Below are 19,085 nucleotides of genomic sequence, written 5' to 3'. Positions count from 1 at the left end.
GTTTGAGATGATCTGAGCTGGAAGCTGATTAGCTATTTAAATAGGTCTGCCCGGTGAAGAAGCTGGTGAGTGTTTATATCACACAGCTTTTTTTTTTTTTTTTTAATTCTTGCCATGCCAGTGAACCAGTTTCTTTAAACAGCTACTAGAAATTGCAAGAGAAGTAGGTTAATGACAAATTTGTCAAACACAAGCTCACAGCGTTACTTGCTCAACTGAAGGGATCTCCTGTCCTGTTCTTTGCTTACATTTTTGTCTGTCTTAGAGACTGTGGTGCCTCTGAAGAGTGCTGCATGAATAAATAAATATAGCTTGTTCAGTTAAGTTGGCAGCCTGCTACAGCAGATTGTAAAAGGCTGTCGTAAAAGGAAACAGAACAAACATCAAATGGATTGAAGTCAAGTAAGGATACTCAAAATTCCAGGTAACAAAACGCGTAAACCAACAGATGAAAGATTTGGGTCATGCAGAATTAGCGGCCATCAACACAGAGCACAGAGTTGTAGACATTCGGGTGAACAATGTGGGTTTTGAACACCTATTAGAAATGGAACTTATATGTCAGACTGGGAAATCACGCTGTTAAAAATAGGACTATTTGAGACTGACTCGCTGGAAAACAACCATTAAAAAAACGTGTTGGCTAAGTTTCACAGCATATTGTGCATCTTCATACCCTCTTGGGTTTGTATTACTGTTTTCAATAATGCATTTATGCATCATATCAGTTTTAAAACCTTTAAGGGTGGTTTCACAGCTAGTGCAGACCTCCATTTGGTGGGCTCTACAGTGCTTAACTTCAACTCTTATATTGTTGCCTTATCCCTTTTCTTCTTCTCTATCCGCAGGTAAAACCATGGACCTGGACAGTGCTCCATAACCTCGCTTGCCCCTCACCTCCCTCCTGATCACCTTTTCTCCTCCTCAATTTGTCCTCCTTCCCCTTCCTTTTCTCTACTACCTGTTCACGATGACAACCACACTGGAGACGATGCTGGCACAGCCTGACCTGGAGCTGGGCCCTGATCGGATGGACGGCTGCGAGGCCGCTCGTGGGCATTACAAAGTGGTTCCCTCCGTTGTCTGCTCGATGTGTTGTCTCTTTGGCATCATTTACTGTTTCTTTGGTGAGTTGAACAGGTGATGTTAATGCAGCAGCAGCAGTTGTTCTTTGTTCTATTTAAGACCTGTTGTTGAGGTCATGTGTTTCTGGCTCTTTTTTTTTCAGGATATCGCTGCTTCAAGGCGGTTATGTTCCTTACGGGCCTGATGTTCGGCTCCGTCGTTATCTTTATGCTCTGCTACAAGGAGCGCGTGCTGGACACCCAGCTGAGCGTGGAGGCCTCAGTGGGCATTGGCCTGGGCATCGGGACGCTCTGCGGCCTGGTCACCATGCTGGTTCGGAGCGTGGGCCTCTTCATGGTGGGCCTGCTGCTTGGCCTGCTGGTGGCCGTGGCTACCCTGGTCGGCATGGAGGAGCTTTCTGACAGCCCGCCGCGCTCTGTCTGGGTGCCCCTGGGCGTGCTGCTTGGCCTGGGCATGCTGTTTGCTGTGCTCACCCTGCAGTGGCAGCGTCTGTTTACAACGCTGTCTACAGCGGTGTTCGGGGCAGCCGTCATCACGGTGGCTTTGGACTACTTCGTGGAGCTCTTTGCCCTTGTGCTGTACATGTATGAACGGATTAAAGCAGAGTCTGGAAAGCCTGTGTGCTGGATGACATGGGTGGTCCTCGGAGTGTGGCCTGCCCTCACCCTGCTGGGTGTCGTGGTCCAGTGGAAGGTGACCGCTGAAGGATACTCCCATACCAAGGGTGAGGAAAGCTGGTTCCAGTGTATATTTGTGGTGCTTGGCTCTGGTTTGCTGCTGACTGTAGCAGTTCACCATTTTTCTTCCTAGAAGACATACCTGTAGGAATGAGTCTAAAGGAGAGCAGGGGGTTCATTCCAGTATATTTATTTAAAAGATTTATATACTAATTATTTAGCACATATAGATTTATAAAGCAAAATATAAATCTTACCTTTAAATTATGATATAATCTTATAGATTATGGTGGCAATAAATACAATAATGTATCTTTTGTTGTGGGTTTGCAATGTATATTATACATTATATATATATATATATATATATATATATATATATATATATATATATATATATATATATATATGCAAGACCAGACTGACCAACCTGTGCACTGCCTGGATTGATTACAAGAAGGCCTATGACTCAATGCCCCACAGCTGGATACTGGAATGCCTAGAATTGTACAAGATCAATGGGACCCTAAGAGCCTTCATCAGGAACTCAATGGGGATGTGGCGTACAACACTAGAGGCCAACTCCAAGCCCATAGCACAAGTCACCATCAAGTGCGGGATCTACCAAGGAGATGCTCTGTCCCCACTGCTGTTCTGCATAGGCCTGAACCCCCTCAGTGAGATCATTAACAAGACTGGCTACGGATACCGACTACGGAACGGAGCAGTTGTCAGCCACCTCCTGTACATGGATGACATCAAGCTGTATGCCAAGAGTGAACGAGACATCGATTCACTGATCCACACTACCAGGCTATACAGCAATGACATTGGAATGTCGTTCGGACTGGAAGAAGTGTAGTCGGATGGTAACAAAGAGAGGGAAGGTAGTCAGAACTGAGGGGATTGAACTACCAGAAGGCAACATTGCAGACATAGAGGACAGTTACAAGTACTTGGGGATCCCACAGGCGAATGGGAACCATGAAGAGGCCGCTAGAAAAGCTGCAACCACCAAGTACCTGCAGAGGGTCAGGCAAGTCCTGAGGAGTCAGCTGAATGGTAAGAACAAGATCCGGGCCATCAACACGTACGCCCTGCCGTGATCAGGTACCCTGCTGGGGTAATAGGCTGGCCAAAGGAGGAGATAGAAGCCACTGACATAAAGACAAGAAAGCTCCTTACCATGCATGGAGGGTTTCACCCCAAATCCAGCACCCTGAGGCTGTACGCTAAGCGGAAGGAAGGGGGCCGGGGACTGGTGAGTGTCAGCACCACAGTCCAGGATGAGACAACGAACATCCAAGAATACATTGGGAAGATGGCCCCAACTGACCGAGTGCTCAGTGAATACCTCAGGCAGCAGAAACCCAAGAAAGAGGAGGGAGACGAGGAACCATCATGGAAGGACAGGCCCCTGCACGGTATGTACCACCGGCAGATAGGGGAGGTGGCTGATATCCAGAAATCCTACCAGTGGCTGGACAAAGCTGGACTGAAAGACAGCACAGAAGCACTAATCATGGCAGCACAAGAACAAGCTCTGAGCACAAGATCCATAGAGGCTGGGGTCTATCACACCAGGCAAGACCCCAGGTGCAGGCTGTGTAAAGATGCCCCAGAGACAATCCAGCACATAACAGCAGGGTGCAAGATGCTAGCAGGCAAGGCATACATGGAACGCCATAACCAAGTGGCCGGCATAGTGTACAGGAACATCTGTGCCGAGTATAACCTGGAAGTCCCGAGGTCAAAATGGGAGATGCCCCCAAGGGTGGTGGAGAATGACCGAGCTAAGATCCTGTGGGACTTCCAGATACAGACGGACAAAATGGTGGTGGCTAACCAACCGGACATAGTGGTGGTAGACAAACAGAAGAAGACGGCCGTAGTGATCGATGTAGCGGTTCCGAATGACAGCAATATCAGGAAGAAGGAACACGAGAAGCTGGAGAAATACCAAGGGCTCAGAGAAGAGCTCGAGAGGATGTGGAGGGTGAAGGTAACGGTGGTCCCCGTGGTAATCGGAGCACTAGGTGCGGTGACTCCCAAGCTAGGCGAGTGGCTCCAGCAGATCCCGGGAACAACATCGGAGATCTCTGTCCAGAAGAGCGCAGTCCTGGGAACAGCTAAGATACTGCACAGGACCCTCAAGCTCCCAGGCCTCTGGTAGAGGACCCGAGCTTGAAGGATAAACCGCCCGCAGGGGCGTGCTGGGTGTTTTATATATATATATATATATATATATATATATATATTAGGGGTGCAACGATACACAAAATTCACGGTTCGGTTCGGTTTGATACTTTGGTGTCACGGTTCGATATTTTTTCGATACAAAAAAAATGTTCATGCCTTTTTAATTTGTCATTTATTAAAATTATAAATATATATTTTAACTCAAAAGTACAGTTTTTAAATTTAACCCTAACCCTTGTGCGTGTTTTTTATTTTGACAGTGAATGCGCACCTGCGGACCACTTATGTGCAGCCCTGGTTATTTAGCTCGTCATATTGCAGCCACAGAAATTATTTTGTCCATGAAACCATAAAGCTGCACTTTCTTTTTGCCTTATAGTCTGATTTGTCATAACTTCTCCGTTTTGTGGTAAGCTTTTCTTTGGCTGTCACTTCTTCACCCCGACCTGTCTTATTTGGCTCAGCAGAACTGAAATGCTTTTACACACGCACTCACATAAGCTCAGCGATTCTCTGCGCGATCAACCTCTCATATGTTTAAGCTGCGGGAGATTTCACTTGTCATGTTTGCATAGTAAGCTAACGATTAATAAGACGATGTCAGAGGAATTGGTGCACAAATTATCATCACTCACAGATCAGTGCTGTCGCTCTCTATACACAGTTCGCATGATTGCAAAGTGAAAGCAAAAAAACAAGCACAAATTCAAACGCGATTTCAATATGTCACATATTGACAGTGGCTCACCGATGCCAATGACATAATTACCCAGCTACATTTCTGAAAGAATGCAAAAGCATTGACATATATTTTTCCTTCCTACAATAGCCCGACGGGCAGGGAAGAGATAGATTTTGGTAGCCCGACTGAAAAAATCGCTAGCTCCGGGACGTCGGGCTAGCGATATTGCAAGCCCTGTATCTGATTGAGGAATCACTCATCTTTGGAAAAGAGAGTTTATTACAGAGAAATGGCTCTTTCCAAAATAAAAGCTATACTATCCGCTTCTTCTGGGCTATATTCTCAGCAGCATAAGGAGAATCATGTGCTAACAGCTGTCTAAATGACTCGGCTAAAGTTAGTAGCATGCTTGTTGTTTTTGTCTTTGCACTAGGATGATGTCGGCGTAAATGTGCAGTCATATTCGTTGTGTTCCCACTAGTGCTTTCAGGTTAATCTCGTTGAAATGACCTTAACGCCACAACACGGCAAATCTCCGTTAACGAGCTACCGCCGATCGCCCCGTGCATGGGGCTAGACGGCCAACACGTTAACGAGCTAACTGCGCTAACACACTAGTTCACACCAATGTAATTGAGCATTGCACGGCACATCCAACATACTGTTTTACTTTAGTCCATGACTCGCTTACCTTCAGGGTCATACGTCACATGAAAACCAAAATAATTCCAAACGCCAGATCTGAATGAGGGTGGGGGCGGTGCCCTGCGCTCTTCCTTCTGACGATGCTGTCTGTGTTGAGCGCTCAGTGGATCTGCGCTCGACAGTGCAGCCTAGGCGGAGTAGTCGAACGCAGATTCACTGAGCGCTCAACACAGACAGCATCGTCAGAAGGAAAGTTGATAAAATAAATTACAAATGTTGTATTGTTCGATACATATGCGTACCGAACCGAAAGTACTGTATCGAACGGTTCAATATCGATACGAATATCGTTGCACCCCTAATATATATATATATATACACATGGGATTATAAGGGGCACTGTCGATTTTCAGAAAAATCAAAGGATTGATTTTAAGTGTGCCGTATTTTTTTCCAAACAACACGGTAATAACGACGGCCTGCTAGCATGCTCTAACAAAAATAGTGCTTTGTTGTGTATCTGACGGATGAAAGCTAAACCAGTTCCACACCACTGAAGTTGCAGCATTTTTACAAACCAGTTCTGGTTCATCCGTTTCATTCAACGATCCACTTTCGCTCTTCTCATTCGCTGCCATGCTTTTTCCGCCATGTGTGTATGAAAACAAAGGCACTGTGCATGCGCGTTTTACCCATATTCTATCGCCATATTTCATTTTCTTGTCGTTGCCCAACATTATACCGGTATTACGGTGAACGGTATGATATGGCCCAGCCCTACCACCCATCTTGAGGAGTTTGCCCCCTCACATATACTAATGTGCTACAAACAGGACTTTAATATCACCAACCATTCCCATGTTATTACGGTGTATTCATATAAATGGCCCACCCTGTACATTAGATAAAGCTAACTCTAAAATGTGAGAATTATCTCACACCAAAACAAATGATTTAATGTTCATTTATTACATCTGAAGTCTAAACTAAATGTGTTTGGGACATGTAAAATATAGAATTTAATTAGCTAAACCAACAATAAGTTATTTCGAGGTCCATGACAGCTATGCCAGAGTTTGGGATTTCCCCACCTGTCAAATTTTACTTTAACCCTGGCCAAGTATTACTGACCAATCAAGTTTAAGCAGGCTTTGCTTGTTTGCTTGTAAAAACTCTCTTATTAAGAGGGAAAAAGGAAAACGCATGCTGAAATTTAAACATCAATGATCTGAGGATGGTTACACTTTTTCTTAGCTTTTTAAAATTGATAAACCAAGACAGGTGAACACAACAGGAAGTCTTAACCTGGATATCCGCTGGTTACACACAAAATATTAGAGCAGCTCTGGAGCTTTTCTGCAGTGATTTGGTTCTAAATGCAGCATTTACAAATACAATAAAAGCCTGATTTTTGTTGCTCTTTAATGGAACTCCTGTATCAGCTTGTAATGTCCTGACTAGACTTCAGCAGTTTTCAGCAGAAGTATATGTTATATTCACTTCTGACAAAATGCATTAATTTAAAAAAAATTATTTGAGGGTTGAATATTTTTAAGTTGTCGTACATCTAAGTGAGAATCTCTTCAAAACTCAAATCTGATCTGATCTGAGTTCCTCAAGAGCACCCGTAAAGGTCCCCTAAGTTTTTAATAAGATGAACCTAATTTTCACATAGAAAAGTATATAGAATATAGATAGATATCAACATTGCCTCTGTTTTTAGCTTTGAAAAACAAAAAATCATCTTTCCTTATTAGCCTCCCTTTGTTCTCCTCAGTAATCATCAGCCGCCAGCAGCGGAGGATGCAGGTGATGCGCATTCGCCAGCGGGATGACCGCTACCGCAACAAGAAGAAGAAGAAGCAGCAACATGGCTCCTCTTCACACCATCAACACCAATCCAAACAACTGCACACGGAGCCCGCCTACCGCCGCAAACCCAACCCTATCCGCCGCTACGATACCGACGTCCTCTCTCCTGTGAGGACCAGTAATCATACTGTTGAATGAAAATTTTTGGCCTTGAAACAAATAGCACAGTTATTTAAAGGAAATAGTCTGTCACTGAATTCTAGAAAAAAATAGAAATCAGTGTGAAACCTTATATAACTATACTCAAGGTCATTATACAATAATAAGATGTAGACAAGACTGTCCTAATTCATATATACTAAATGCTTATCAATATCCTAAAAACAAGACTGATCAAGTACCATTGTCAGATATCTACCATTTAATTAAGTTACTTTATAGCTAGCTGGCGAACTGTCCCCTTGTGAGCTGTCACTGAAAAACGTAAACATCAGTTGTATATATATTTTTTTGTTGGTCCATTACATGATTTACTGATGGCTAAAATTTATTCTGTTTTAAAATATACACAAGTGTCATGTATTACCTAGTGAACCAATATAGCAAGCTAGCAAACTAGAATTTCCACTCGGCTCACCCTTTGCTGAAAAGAAAGTCTCTTTGAATTCTGAGGCTTTACATATCATGATAATAATAATCTGATCCAGTATCTGAACAAACCAAAAGATTTCTGTATTATGTCCGTTAGACAGACTAAAGTGAAGATTTTTGGCCATAATGCACAGCACCATCAGTGCAAACAACTCATACCAATAGTGAAGCAGGGAGATGATTTTGATTGTTTTTCAGCCAAGGACCCTGAAACCAGGCATTGTGTAGAATAAATAGGTAACAGTAGGTTATGTGACCACAGTCAAACATTGTTTTAACCAGATGATCAAATTTCCAACACATTTCAATAGCTTAGAGACAACCAATTGGGCAAGTAGTGATTTTGAAGTTATCCTGCCATTTGCTAAGACTGGCAATAAAAAGAAGGAACCAGACTAACTTTATAAACTTTTTGTTCTTTCTAGAGCTACATCCAGAGTTTTAGAGATCGGCAGGTACAGGCACAGCCCTTTCCAGGCCGGCTAGTCGGGGGCTCCCATGCCGTAGTGGAGATGGGCTATGACTGTGGATCCACAACGCCACTCACTGGAGCAGCAGGACCTTCGCTACGGGTCTAACCACTCCAGAACCTCCCAGATGCCTGAACATACCACTTACCCAGAGAGATGTACGTCTCTATAATCACACCTGTGCTAGAACAAACCATTACACACCTAAGAGGATGGAAAAAATATGTAGGGCTGGATTTACCTGAAATGCAAACACATTTGACTGTTTCCCTAAATAAATTTTGGATTATAAACCTCTTGCTGGAGCCACCAGTGTGGTGCCGAGGTTAGCTGACCTCTTTTCATCGTCCAAACGCACAAATGCATGCATGTACTTAACATCACAAAAACCGCAGCTACAATTTTAAAGATTGATGTGGAAGCCCAAAACAACCTGCTGGACTCATCCCCAACCTGTCTGCCACCATCTCAACTCAAACCAGGGATTGGAGCTTCAGTGCAAACCCTCCTCAGGTTCTAACAAAAATAATGAAGATTCGTTGTTAATAGTTTCTACCACTGATGTTACAGAAGCAAGTGGAAGTCGAATTAAAGGTCCAGTCAACATTGTCTTTAAGGGGAGGTAATGACCCTTCACAGCAAACTGAGATACTCTATTTGCTCTCTGTGCCATCCGGACTACATACATCCTCTTTGAAATGAGGAAAGATTTCGTAACTGTCACATTTAAAGAGGGGAAAACCCTTTGCCACCCTTGGTGCTGGACGACACACTACTTCAAGCGGCCAACTGCTCTGAAGGCCAGGGAATCTGTTTAAACGGGTGCCTTGCCCCTCCTTGGACTGTAAAGTTTAGCATCAGGAGAGCGGTTACTGGCAGATATCCCACCAGTGGCTTCTTCTTGCATTAAAAGTGGAAAAAAAAAAATTCAGTGAGGGGTGGTAGCCAGGGAGCTACAAAAAGCAGGGTTAAAAGACTTTTTAGAGGTGAGCTTGTTGTTTTCACAGATGTGTGGATAAATGTGGTTTTATTTACACTGGCACCTCAGAAGATCTGATTTTGCGGATTCTCAGTGCTGGAAAATATAAATCTTGCTCATTTTGTGTCCTGAACTTATTCTCTAAGAGATCAGTTTCACGTGTAAAACAGATTTCTTTTTCACTCTACCATTTACCTTTGTGTAGAACTTGGCAGAGGATGGTCAATGACAGAATAGCTGAATTTTTTTGTTTGTTATGCCATAAAAGTGAACATAAATTAAATTTCATTTGTTAGACAACTCATTTACCATAATTGAAACAGGATCAAGAAAACTAATGTTATCAGATAAAATAATCATTTATTTTCATTTAATAGCTGTATGATAATGGAGGTAACATAACTGAAGAGTGGCAGAAATTAATGCCAATGTTACATTTTTAGTTTCTTAAATATGAATAATTTAAAAAGAATTTGTTTATTCCAGTTCTCACATAGCTGTAGTCATTATTTACTGATACAATAGTGTTAAGAAAGTAAAAGCTCGATTACAAATAACGACACTAATAAAAACATGGCGGGAATTATCATTGATGTTAGCATGATAGGCTAACTAATGTCAACTTTTTAAGTAAAAACTAGTTAGCCTGCTTTACTATGGAAGGAAATTAGCCTAGCTTGCTAGCATTGACTTTTTGATTCAAATAACAGTTTATCTGCCCTGTAACCAACTTTTGAAAAGAGAGCAGATAAAGATTTAATAAGTAAATTTGAGGGTTTTTTGTTTTCTAATGTTCCTTTAACATTTACATAATATTTCAGGGTTATTATAGCTGTTTGTTTGTTTTTTTAATTTAACCTAATTTAACCTGAGCTGATTGAGAGATTGTGTTTCAGGTATTGGTTATTTTCCAGTATAATAAATTAAAAGGTTTTCTCAGTGATGGTTTAGGTATCTGTCAAACGAAATCTCAGAAATGTGCCTGTTTGCACCGTAGACAGACCCAGCTGAGGTGCTAGTGTAAACAAAGCTCACAGGTCTGAGTGACAAAATGGACTAATGGCCATAGAAACTTGTATTTAGAGCAACTCTTTCCATCATGTGCATTGACCTTCTTTATTTGGGAAAACATAACATTTTTGTCACCAGTGAAAATGTGAATACTTTGTTATTGTTGCCGCCTTTTTAAAGGAAAAGCAGACACGTGAGTGCGGAGGGGGGGTGTTTCTATTTCTCACCTGACATGCATGATCTCACCCCTCCGTCCACCCAATCCTGTGTGGCACTGAACACCCTGCACCCTTTCATGTACATCGATGTGAAATTTGTACATAAAAAAAACACAACACTTACTACCTTTTTTGGGTGGAAGTGGGATTTTTTCCCCCTTTTTTTTACCATTTGATTGTTATATTTAAACACTTTCTTTTCTTAAAAGTCACATTTAGTGGTTTCTTTCGAGTGGGATGTATTTATTTGTTTTATTTAATTATTTTCTGTAAGGAGAGTGCAATCATCACTGTAGGCCAGTAACTCCATGCTTTTATTAAACTGAATTATGACTATGATCATTAAAGCATGTGTTCCAATGGGCCTGTGTACAATAAAATGTAAAATGATTGGTCTTTTAAAGCAATGCCATGTAGGCATGAAACATAGTCTATTGTTGGCTCCCTCATTTCTTTCTTTCTGCCCTTTTCCTTAACATCTCTCATATCGCTCTTCTGATCTTTAACTTCATCTCCAGACACCTTTTATTCTTCTCCTCCTCCTCATCTGTACATTTTAGTGCCGATACGCATACACATACAATTTAGCTCATCCTTTATATACTATACTATTTGCACTATTACTGTGGTAAATGCTTATGGAAAATGGTGTGTTCGACCTTTTAAATTTAAATTGAGGAGAAAGATCTGTTTCTCTACGCTGACCAAGAGGGCGAACATCTGTTGTAAGGAGCTTCCTGTAATCAGAGGTTGTGGATCAAACTATTGTCTTTGTCATCAACCTCCATCATGCAATCCTCCTCTGTTTTTGTCATATTAACATGTGTAAAGGTGGCCTATAATTGGTGCCTCAGGAATGTCTTTTGGCCGCTATACAACTGTATTAATGTACGTACATCTGAACACTTAGGGGGCATCCAGAAGGAAGTGGTTTGTCAACTTGTCAACTAGGGACTATAACAGCTACCTTGGTTGGAATAACTGCTGGTGACACAAAATAACCAGGTCCTGACTCACCAATAAGAAAAATAGATACAGTTGATCGACATATGACTGGGTGGCAAATACGTTAAAGGGTTACCTAGGCAACTGGAGCCTAAGATATGAGTGAATTGCTCACTGTGTGGATGCTCCTTTACAGACTGTTGAGCAGCCTGAACGGGCACACTCAGTACATCTGTGATCAGGGTCGTGAACTTTCCTTTGGTTTCAGAGCTGGTGGTTTGCTATGGGCAGAATTTTGTGCCATAGTTTGCTTTTAGCAGAAACATGTCTGATCTTTCCTTTTGTTAATGTTTATTTAAGAGAATTTCACCCAATCTCTGAGGGTCTTTTTCTTTTTGTACGAGAAACTCGCCGTTTGCCATGGAAAAATATGTATTTTGTGTATGGTTGCGGCAAGTTTCACTGCTACTTGGTAAGCAGGTAAGTATTTGGGTACAAGTGGGTGACTTCCACACAAATTCTGGGCAGCTGTAGAAATCTGCTAGCCATCAAAGCAGTGCTAGGAATGTTTTTGGTGCATAGTAATTTTGTGACCAATTTCATCTTGTGCCAGTTGCTGTGAAATCAGTTGCTAAAGCCAGTCACCTGGTCAGTGACCACTTGCTAGGAAAATTCCAACTGGTATTCCAAGACCATTTGGTAATTTGTTGGGGCAAGTTCCTGGCAGTTAGTTAGTAGTATAAAATGGTAACAGACCAGCACTTCTGATTGCACTGAAGTCCTCCTGATTGCTTGGATTGCTAGCAGGTTGCCAGGCGTTTGTGTGGAAGACTGTAACCTGTCTGCAAACACTTCAGGTTTCACTACAGAGTGAAAACTACAGAGCGAGTGTCTGCAGACAAGTCACAATGATCCATGCAAACGAGAGCTGACCGCAGCAGTCTGCTAGTAATCAAAGCAATTACATGGAATTGTTGGTGTAGCATTTTCTTCATGACCAGTTTAGCCCAATTCCAGCCAGCAACTATCAGCAACCACTTGTCAACCAGTCAGGGAATACAACATTTTCCAGTGTGAATGCTCATGGAGATTTAGGCGAACAAATTATTTGAAACATTTTATTTTAATTGGAAAAAACACCAATTTAATCTTCATATAAGCTTTTAATCCAACAACCAAACAAATGTGTGTGCTCATACATACATAGGTGAGTCTGCGTGTGAGATTGTATGTCTCTGTATGTCTGACATTGAATCAGAAGTGGATGCTACATTTCTGTCATTTGATTCTCGAAGGACCTTTGCATGCTGATACTTTACATGAGGTTATCATGAAGTCCTCTCCGAGCTCTTGACACACACACGCACATATACGCTATCATTCACATTAACAATAAACAGCTATTGCTTTTCCACACACAGCACATATGTCTGACCCTTAACTGACCCCTGACCCCCTAACTGCTGCTCAGATCAGATTTTGGGGTCATCACTGTCACTCTCATCGACTTCTTCACTGACAGAGTGACCCAAACTGTCCTATCCCATAAAATGTTCTTCTATCAATCAATTAAAAGTTAACACAAGTTCATGTTAGTGCATGGTTGGCCTACTGAAAAAATCCCACCACTCAATGATCAAATAAGTTTAGAAGCACAGCTTTACAATTATACCACCAAGAAAAGACAGATTAGTGTTTTGTTTTGTTTTTTAAATTATTCTTCTTCTCTCCTGCCAGTTGTCATATTTTCTGCTGTTATATTGATGACTGGATTTACTCTGATTCGTCCTGTAGGAGAAAAACATTAGAAAGATTAAACCGACTATATCAGATTTTTATCAGATGGCTTCTCTGTCTGAATGCTTGTTAGCTATCTGAAAGCGAGTAAAGGCTCTGCCCTAAACACATAGAAACTACAACAGCACTGACAGAAAGATTAAAGTAGTTTTTATATTTATCCAGAAAAAAATAGAAATTTTATCTTGTAACAAAACTTTAAAGCTGCTGGTGTAGCGTGTTCCCAATGGTCGCTACGTGTGGATCACAAGGCATCACAGAGGCGAGTGAAGTTGTAATTTTAAAGGCTGACAACTGAGGTCAGAGGTCAAACTACCATCTACCTCTAAAGGTGACTGAAATCAGGTAAAGGGCTGGGGGCATTCTGCCACTTATTTTGGCAACATTTTCAAAAATAAGAAAAAAGGGCTGCTTCTGAAAGAAATTTGCTGTTTCATTTTGCCACTGGGGGCCATCAAAAATCACTAAAAAAAAAGTGGTCCAAGCTTAAACTTAAAGACTTCAATTTCTGAGCCTTTAAAAAAATGAGTGAATTGTGAGAAACACTGAAGTGACTAAAACTGAATCATCATTAATATCAAAATATTTTGAACAGGTTGAGATAATCTTGAAAATTGTCACACAGATGATAAATATGGGCCAATGGGGTGGAAGGATCGATCGGCTGTATCTGGTCATGCATACACAATTTTTGCCATTTGCTCATAATTTTTATTTTCAAATCCAGCTCCACAGACTAGCTTTACCTAATTCACGGATCAAAATAATCCTTTTTTATCTTGTTTGGGAACTTTTGCTGCCCATCAGTTCATACTCTGTTTGATACTATAGTCACAATAAAATAAAATAAAAACAGTGGCTATAGAGCAAAATTATTGTTAGCATGTGCAATGAACTTGTAATCTTGTGGGCTTTGAATTGGTTGCTTTAAAGATGGGGAGCAGGTGTGCAACCACTCACTGTCGGTTAGATCAACTAACATAAAAGGGCAGTAAGACTGAGTCAGTCTGTAATTTGACCAGGTTAAGGTAATAATTACCTACAATCTGTTTTTGTCTGCAAACACAGATGTTCACATTAACTATTTAGATTTAGAGTCAATTCACAATATCACAGATTTCAAACAGAAACACAGAAAATAATGTTAATAGTTGCTGTTGGACAGTGATTTAACTGCAAAATGACAAAGTTGCTCGCTCTGCAGCCTTGCTTTTATGTAGGAATATAACCCGTATACAACCAGCTGAGTTGAGTCCTCTTTTGTGTTCATCAGTGTGGACTGATTCAGACTGATATCAGCATGTTGCAGTCTTGTCTGAGAGTGCAGTCAGAGGCTGGCTGCAGGTTTTTGGAGACAGGTTGCCTGGTTGCTATAACTACTTGCAATCAGTAGCTGAATGCAAAAAGCACTTTTCAACATAATCACCAGACAACTACTTATTTTTCATAGTCTGGTGTCACTGAGCCATGAAAAAAGCTGCTTTAATTCTTCCTCTTCTTATAATTCACTTTGAAACGAAGACCTAAGAACTGTACCATTTGTTTGATGATGAATTTCTTTTCCTACATTTTCTAAAACAAAACGACCTGTCAGGATTCTTAAGAAAGAAAATTTCAAAACATAAACAACACACACACACACACACACACACACACACACACACACACACACACACACACGCACGAAACTTCACAAAGAAATAAAAACATGAATAGATAAAATTAATAGTATTTTACCCCATTGTCACTGGAACCACTGTCCGGATTTGAGTCTGCAATGGAATCGGAGTGTTTAACTTTGCATGCACCCTAGCACCATCTAGTGGTAGCTGCAAACAGTACTTGTGAGCCAGTTGTAAACAGGGTGAATACAGGATGGAGGGTGGAGGTGAATACAAGATGGAACGTCATTTCTGCTCAACAATGCAACAGTCCTTTCAATCACTGCTATAAACACCACAGCTTCCTTCATGTTCTTGTTATTTTCAGTTACATCAGTAGTTCCCAAACTTTGTTTTCAGAATCAGAAAGTCTTTATTTATCCCCAAGGGCCAACTAACATACAACAGAGCACCATGACGTTGAAGATACGGACAGGGCATAAACAGGCAGTAAGAGTGAGATAATAAATACACTGAATATACAGTATATACACAGTTTTAAAATTAAAGTCACTGAAAGGTGAGTAAATAACTGTAAGCGAGTAAAGTGCCAGCAGTATAAAAAGAGTGTAGAGTAGTTTATGTTTATGGGTGTGGGAAATGGTCTTATCGGCTGGAGTTAAAGAGCTAGCCCCTCTTTGTTTTAAAAGAACCCCCCCCCCCAACCAAACTCCATTGCAGTTTATTTCACACTTCAAACCTTTTGTATTACAGGTTGCAATGAAATAAACTACTACCTCTTCACAGAGGAGCACTTTTGCAAATATGTGATGTCTTGATAAATTAAGCAGATACTTGAAGTTTATACAGCTACATTTTCGTCTGATGTGATGGCAATTAGATATGTATGTTAATGATTGGCGGATTCCCATGATGTATTGACTATTCTTCTTCAGTCACCTTTCTCACTCACTATGCGTTAATAGACCTCTCTGCACTGAATCATACTTGTTATTAAGCAGACAGTACAGAGTTTGAGAGTTTCACAATTATCTGATCGTATGCTCAGTCAGCCCTTCTTAATGTTTTATTTTGGTATGTTTATGCTTATCTCCAGATGGACTTGATTTTTGATGGACAAAAATCTATATTTAAACAGTAAGTTATGTGTATTTGACTCAGTGTGAATACAGTGTGATTTCACACAAATTGAGGTTTGTATGCTGGTTAAAGAGTCTTCACACCTTTGTTCTTACCTTCACCTGAATCCACATTTTTCCCTGTATTAATCCTGTGAAGACAAAAAGAAAAACGTTGAAAAATAATTTAATAAATAATATAATAATGTGATGGTAAAATGGTAAATGGCCTGTATTTGTATAGCGCTTTTCTAGTCCCTAAGGACCCCAAAGCGCTTTACACATCCAGTCATCCACCCATTCACACACACATTCACACACTGGTGATGGCAAGCTACATTGTAGCCACAGCTCTATCTATCCATAGATATAAAATCTTTAACCAGAATGATTGGATTTCATCCAGGTAAATGATTAAAAGCAACAACTTTAATGGTAGGTACTCCAGCCATGATTACAGCACTTGAATTTAACAACAATTATAAGATGAAGCAATGTAGCAGATAATAAAATCTGTCAACTTATTGAATACAATTGAAAACATCACCTTTCTTTCATTTTTTCCAGCAACTTTGCGTAATGTTCAATATCAGCCTCCAGGTCCGTGCTGTTGTTGAGTCTTTGCTCATATCCTTTTAGGTTGTTCATCAGTTTCGTCATATTCTCTTTCATTCTCCCGAACTCTGACTCTATATTCTGCATCTGTTTTATCATGCCAGGTTCAAAGGTTAATGTTTTTATTTATATAAAAAACAGTTCAATTCAGGCTCTTGGGTAGCAGAATTTATCTTTACCACAGCAGTTAATAATGATAACATATCTCCAACCTTTGACTGGTGTTTTTCAAGACTGATCCTCTTAACACGCTCCCTGATCTTTTCCAGTGTTTCCATCAGGTCTGAATTGTTATTATCGGTCTCAGTCTGGTTCTGACTCTGCAGCTCATTGATCTTCTACAGGAGAAGAGGAGACAGGTGAAGATAAACAGAGGCTTAGAGTTAGGATTTATCTATATGAGCTGTTGTCTGTACACATCACATTAATTGATTAACCTCTGTTAACATTGTTAACAGCTGGTAACAACTAAATGCATCAGAACCATTACTGAAACCATACTTAGAACAAATTTTAATCACTGTGTCAGGTTCTTTAAAATGATATTTCTAAGTGCGCTAAATTACAAAAATACATAAATTTGCCATCTTAATATCCAGCCTTAGAGTAGAATAAACCCTCTCATGGTTCTCTTTGGCAGCTCTTGATGAAGGCTAGAACAAATCTACCTACAATTCATAGATGTGATGGGTTTAATACACTTAATAATAGCTAATGTTCTGTTCTGTCCTAGTAAGCCATGGGAGTGAACCAGCACAGTGCTGTAACTGAGAACTTCAGTCTTTTATCTGTGAAGAGATTGTATAAAAACACACATCATCCTGAATATAGCATAAAAAATAAGAAGAAAAGGAGGAGTGAACCTCTTCATAGATCTCCTTCAAGAACTGAATCTCCTGCTCCAGCAGTCCAGTGCGTTTCTTCTGAAACTCACAGTCCAGCTCAGCTTTAACCTTCTCCTGCAAAATTAAAAGCATTTATTTTAATGAAATATCATTACATCATGCAGTCTAACATTATAATAGTTTAAAAAAAGCATACATATTTTAAACAACTCTCCATTTTGCTACTCCAATTCCTGTAAAACCGTGGTGTCAAGAATATGACCCAGGGACCAAATTACAGGCCAAACAAATGAAGTCCATAGGATGGCTTTGAAAAATGTGGCATTAAATTACAAACAAAGAGGGTATGAATTTTGAGCTTTGTCCTGTTTTTTGGCTGTTTACAGCCTTTTTGCTGACAAAGACATCACCCATAGTTTGCCATACAACACCAAAGTAATTAAAGGATTAAACAGAACCAAAGATCAGCTTTATATTATTTATCAATTTTTTTCTTTTTCAGTTTTAGTATTCCATCAAACAACAGAAAACTATAGATGAACCAATTAATATTTAAAAAAAATGTTTGAGTGGGTCCATCCCTGCTAATAACAATAAAAAGATAAAATTATTGGAGATTACAAATTACCTTTATAATCCTATCTAACTGGTCTTCTGCAATTTCTCTTCTTTTTTTCTCAGCTTCCAACCTGGACGCCAGTAAGATACACAGATGAGTTTTAGACAGAAAACCTTTGATGAGCAACTGGTTTCATTCAAGCCAGTGTACTCTTAGTGCTGGTTCTGGATAAATGGGAAGGGTTGCATAAGGAAGGGCACTGGCACAAAATATTTGTGAAATCAAACAGCAAGAATGTGATTTTTGTATTGAACTGCTGATCTGGCCTCCAGTGTGCCAACAGAGTGCCAGTGGAAACTATTCTGCTCTTGGCCAAAGACAAAAGAAGAGGAGAGGTGGAAGGCATGTTAGGAGAGAGAGATATATCACGAGACAGAACTCAGGAAATAATTTGCGGTTTTAGTTATTTAAGTCAAAAACAGTTCTACATTTACTATTTTACATGTGAGTGTTAAGTAAGAATAGGCCTATACTAGTTAATCTCCAGCAAGATGTTGACTGTTTATGGATCCAAAACAGGTTTTGAATTTATCAGTGAAAAAATAACAGTATACATAATAATAATCACATTATCAATATAAAGACTCACAAATGCCCCCTTTTGCCCCTTCCCACCTCAATGTTAAGGTTTTATGCTCCCTGATTATTTCCTCGTTGTCTTCTTCATGCGCCATGCTCAACAGCTCCTTCATCTTCTCCTCAACTATGCCATGGATGGACTCATTGTGCTCCTGATAATTCACCTGATTATTGACCTTCTTGATGTAGGTGGCAAAGAGGCTATTCAGTAACTGCAGCTCTTTCTTCTCCATCGCCATGTTTGCAGAAGAGCACTCAGTGACTTTGTGGGAAGCAAAGCCTGGGCAGTAAGAGGATGCAGTGTGTGCTGAAGAACTCTAGGAGGAAATGCTGGAGCTCACAGAAAGCCTGGTGAGAGCTGCAACTGAAGCAGAACCTGCTTGTCGATCTATTTGTAGGTACCTCCCCCTTCGCTTTTTACCCCCTCCTCCCTGAGAAATGTCCTTCCTGATCCTCCCTCTCTCTTTCTTCCTCCTTTAGCTTATCATTTTAAATTCTTTAACATTTTTTCTTTG

At 40.4% G+C, this 19,085-nt stretch overlaps 2 protein-coding genes across 2 annotated transcripts; one reads left to right on the top strand and one right to left on the bottom strand.

Annotated features, from left to right (window-relative positions):
• The first annotated feature begins 876 nt into the window (after positions 1-876).
• tmem198ab (transmembrane protein 198ab) lies at positions 877-8,330 on the top strand. Its single transcript, XM_085348161.1, has 4 exons — positions 877-1,127; positions 1,229-1,810; positions 7,067-7,269; positions 8,178-8,330. The coding sequence occupies exons 1-4, from the start codon at positions 971-973 to the stop codon at positions 8,328-8,330; spliced, it is 1,095 nt and encodes a 364-aa protein (XP_085204287.1). The 5' UTR covers positions 877-970.
• Positions 8,331-13,148: 4,818 nt separating this feature from the next.
• Positions 13,149-18,809, bottom strand: LOC146608200 (low molecular weight neuronal intermediate filament-like). The gene is made up of 8 exons (XM_085348653.1): positions 18,607-18,809; positions 18,001-18,061; positions 17,391-17,486; positions 16,740-16,865; positions 16,460-16,614; positions 16,030-16,064; positions 14,910-14,944; positions 13,149-13,163 (listed from the first exon to the last, which is right to left on the bottom strand). Exons 1-8 carry the CDS (start codon positions 18,807-18,809, stop codon positions 13,149-13,151), a joined length of 726 nt encoding a protein of 241 aa, XP_085204779.1.
• Positions 18,810-19,085: the final 276 nt, after the last annotated feature.

Source organism: Diplotaxodon limnothrissa, linkage group LG23, assembly GCF_057381915.1.
Source record: "Diplotaxodon limnothrissa isolate DT_005_m linkage group LG23, D_limnothrissa_male_GT1.1, whole genome shotgun sequence".
Lineage (NCBI taxonomy): Eukaryota > Metazoa > Chordata > Actinopteri > Cichliformes > Cichlidae > Diplotaxodon > Diplotaxodon limnothrissa.
This window is presented reverse-complemented; position numbering and strand designations above follow the sequence as displayed.